Source organism: Puntigrus tetrazona, chromosome 7 (assembly GCF_018831695.1).
Source record: "Puntigrus tetrazona isolate hp1 chromosome 7, ASM1883169v1, whole genome shotgun sequence".
NCBI lineage: Eukaryota > Metazoa > Chordata > Actinopteri > Cypriniformes > Cyprinidae > Puntigrus > Puntigrus tetrazona.
In genome coordinates this window covers 41,697,605-41,700,998 of record NC_056705.1, presented here as the reverse complement: position 1 = coordinate 41,700,998, position 3,394 = coordinate 41,697,605, and the positions used below count along the sequence as shown (strand labels likewise).

The window sequence follows — 3,394 nt, the reverse complement described above, 5'->3', positions numbered from 1 at the left end:
CGCTCAGGACCCTCCGTCTGTCCGTGCGCTGACCTCCCTGACATTCAATCATGCGCTTGGATGGACCTTCTCTTTTGTTGCGATAACGGCTGACTGCGTACGCTTCAGCGGCGACCCGCGGGTTACAGGTGACAGCGGTAAACTCCCCACACACACACACACACACACACACACACACACACACACACACACACACACACACACTCACACACACACACACACACACACACACACACACACACACACACACACACACACACACACACACACACACACACTCACACACACACACACACACACACACACACACACACACACACACACACTCACACACACACACACACACACACACACACACACACACACACACACACACACACACACTCACACACACACACACACACACTCACACACACACACACACACACACACACACACACACACTCACACACACACACACACACACACACACACACACACACACTCACACACCCACTCACACACACACACACTCACACACAGACGTGTGTTTCAGCGAAAGCATCGCACACACGTGATCTGATGTTCATCTGATGTTAATTACCCCGGAGCCTGACAAACAGAACACATATAATCTCCGCGCGACTTAAAACCTCCTCCTCGAGCCCAAGGATGCGTCAACTTTCTGACACCCGCCACGGAACGAAAGAAAGCCTTTTTCACTGGTCAGACGGCCGGTGTTTGGTGCGGATTAAAGTCTCGCTGTCGAGCCGTTATCTGATCCGAGCCGAAAGGAATTCAAAGTCTCCGTCCCAATGAATGATATTAATTCCTGCATTCAGCGCGCCGGCGGAAAAGAGGGGAAATAAGGATTTTTCAATTTCAAAGCGCTCCGCTGGGAAGCTCTAATTAACCGCCCGTATGTGTTATTTTTTAAGGGTTTACTAATCCTTGTTTTCTATCTGGCAGTTTTCCGATGGAGGCTCGTTTCTTGTCGTCTCTCTGCCTGATGTTTTTGTGCCGCTTTAAGAGGGGAATTTAACAGATGGTTTCATATCTGGCTCCTCCATGTATGCGCAGCGCGCCATGTTCTGCCATGCACGAAAATCATGTTTTTTTGTTCAGAGGCGCAGTCGAGTCTCATGAAAGTGTGCGGTTAAAACTTGAGATCAATCGCTGCTTTGACCGAGACATTTTCTCCACTTATTTCATCAGATCTCTTCTTTATAATGGGCTCTAAAACAATAAACTAAAAAAACACCTGAGCTCAGTGAGAGAAAGAAAAGATTATTTTCTACTAAAAAAAGAATCATTTTGTAAAATAAACCAAGTTTGGGGTTAATGCAATTTTGTAATGTTTCTGAAATAATTGTCTTCTGCATTTATTTGATCAAAAATACAGAATTTACAGCATTTTGGGTTTTAATTAATATTAATTAATAGAAAAATGATTATAATATTTAGACAATAGAGTTTTCTCTGTGAATGTGTTAAAGTGTAATGTATTTCTGTGATCTTCAGAAATCAGAATAATACACTGATTTAAACATTTATGATTATTATGCTGAAAACGGCTCTATATTTTTATGTAAATTATGCACATGTTATTTATATTATATTATAGAAATATCAATCTATCATTGACGATAAAATATTGATTTATTACAAAATACATCTTACTGACCCCAAAAGTGTGAAGAGCAGTGAATATTAATTTATATTTACAGTGCTGTCAGACGCTTTAGTTGAAATCATACGTGTGCTGTGTGTATTTATTATTTATTATGTATATATATATATATATATATAAATACACACACAGTATGTTTAACCATCCATTCTATTCTGACATTTAAACATTTCTCTTAAATATATACATGCATGTGTTTATAATTTAATGTGTGTGTGTGTGTGTGTGTGTATCACGGTTCATCATTTGACAGCACTAGCATGTACAGATAAAGCCCGTGAACATCACACATCTTCTGCACGCTGTTAATGAAGCCCACCTGCAGTGCACCACCATGGGCCCGGCGTCCGGCGGGTTGCAGGACTTGACCCTGCGCAGGAAGGCCAGGAACGGCGTGGGATGCTCCGGGACGCCGTGATCCGGCCACGCCGTGAACTGGAACTGCCGAACCTCGCGCTTCTCGCTGGAGCCGTTCTGTGAGAAACACAACACCGTCAGTCCTCGCGTCCTCCAGCCGCGCCACGCATCGCACGCGTCCTCTACCTTGTAGTGCTGCAAACGTCGGACGCCACGTCACGTGGCCAGCTCCACCGTGTCCAGCAGAGTGACCTGGATGAGGCCGTACGTCTCCGTCCCTCGGTTGGGCCAGTACTGGTCACACTTGACCTGAAACACACACACACACACACACACACACACACACACACACACACACACACACACACACACACACACTGCACACGCTCATGCATGAAACAAGACATCGTCACCAAACCTTGTGTGTGTCTGAATCTTTAGAGAAAGCAGCAGGCCATGGATTCATGCACAGAACGATTCTGAAGAGACTCTGAGAAACACACACACGCTTCAGCGGAGCAAACGAGGAAAGGATGGGAATGACATTGTGGGTGAAATCTGTAAAAATTGAGGATGACATGGATTGTGATATTAATTAGACCAATAATCAGTTTGACAAAAGCTTTTAAACCTGTTTGGAAACATTTCATTTTGCTATAATTGATGTCATTTGTCAAAAATAAGAGTATTAGAACCAGTGCTTTATAGAGCGCCGTTAAAAACTGAGATGTTTTACTGTCAGAAAAAAGACATACCCTGCTTTGTGTGATCCTGTCAATTACTTCTCTATGGTTGTTACATAAATACCAGCATAAGCTAATAGGAAAAGGCTATAAAATGCTTCATAATTTAGCTCCTGTACATTTAGCCTTTAGGTTCATAAGACTTTAAAGGTTATTTCATGTTTAACAGATCAAATGTAATATTTCTTCACTATATTGTTGTCAGTTATATATTATACCATCGTTGGCACTGATTTTAAACTGATTTAAAATTGTTAATATTTTATAGATATTAGCTTAACAAACAAATCCAACATCTCTGTATGATATTCATGACAAGTTATAGAAATAATTATTAATCTATTGTTTGTTTGTAACCATAATTAAATCAGTCCTGCAGATTAAAACTAATCTCATTGTCAGACTTCAGTTCATGTATTTTAACTCTAATGCTAATCAGGCTTATTTTCTATTGGTGCGTGCAGAGACTCCGCCCCCACGCTCTTCTGATTGGCTGTGACCTGTGATGGTTTCTGTGATGCCGTACCCTGGATCTCTCCTCTAGTTTGGTCATCATGACGATGTTGGCGCTCCGCTGCTCCCAGATCATCCTCCAGAAGTCTCCGGTCTCGGGCAGCGCTCCTTG

At 42.3% G+C, this 3,394-nt stretch overlaps 1 protein-coding gene across 1 annotated transcript in view; it reads right to left on the bottom strand.

Annotated features, from left to right (window-relative positions):
* Positions 1-1,909: 1,909 nt before the first annotated feature.
* Positions 1,910-3,394, bottom strand: part of LOC122348901 (receptor-type tyrosine-protein phosphatase S) — an 819,186-nt gene continuing 817,701 nt past the window's right edge. Inside the window, 2 exon segments of the mRNA XM_043244791.1 lie at positions 1,910-2,335; positions 3,296-3,394. The exon segment at positions 3,296-3,394 is cut by the window's right edge and continues 74 nt beyond it. Coding sequence (XP_043100726.1) covers positions 1,925-2,335; positions 3,296-3,394 — 510 coding nt within the window. The 3' untranslated portion in view covers positions 1,910-1,924.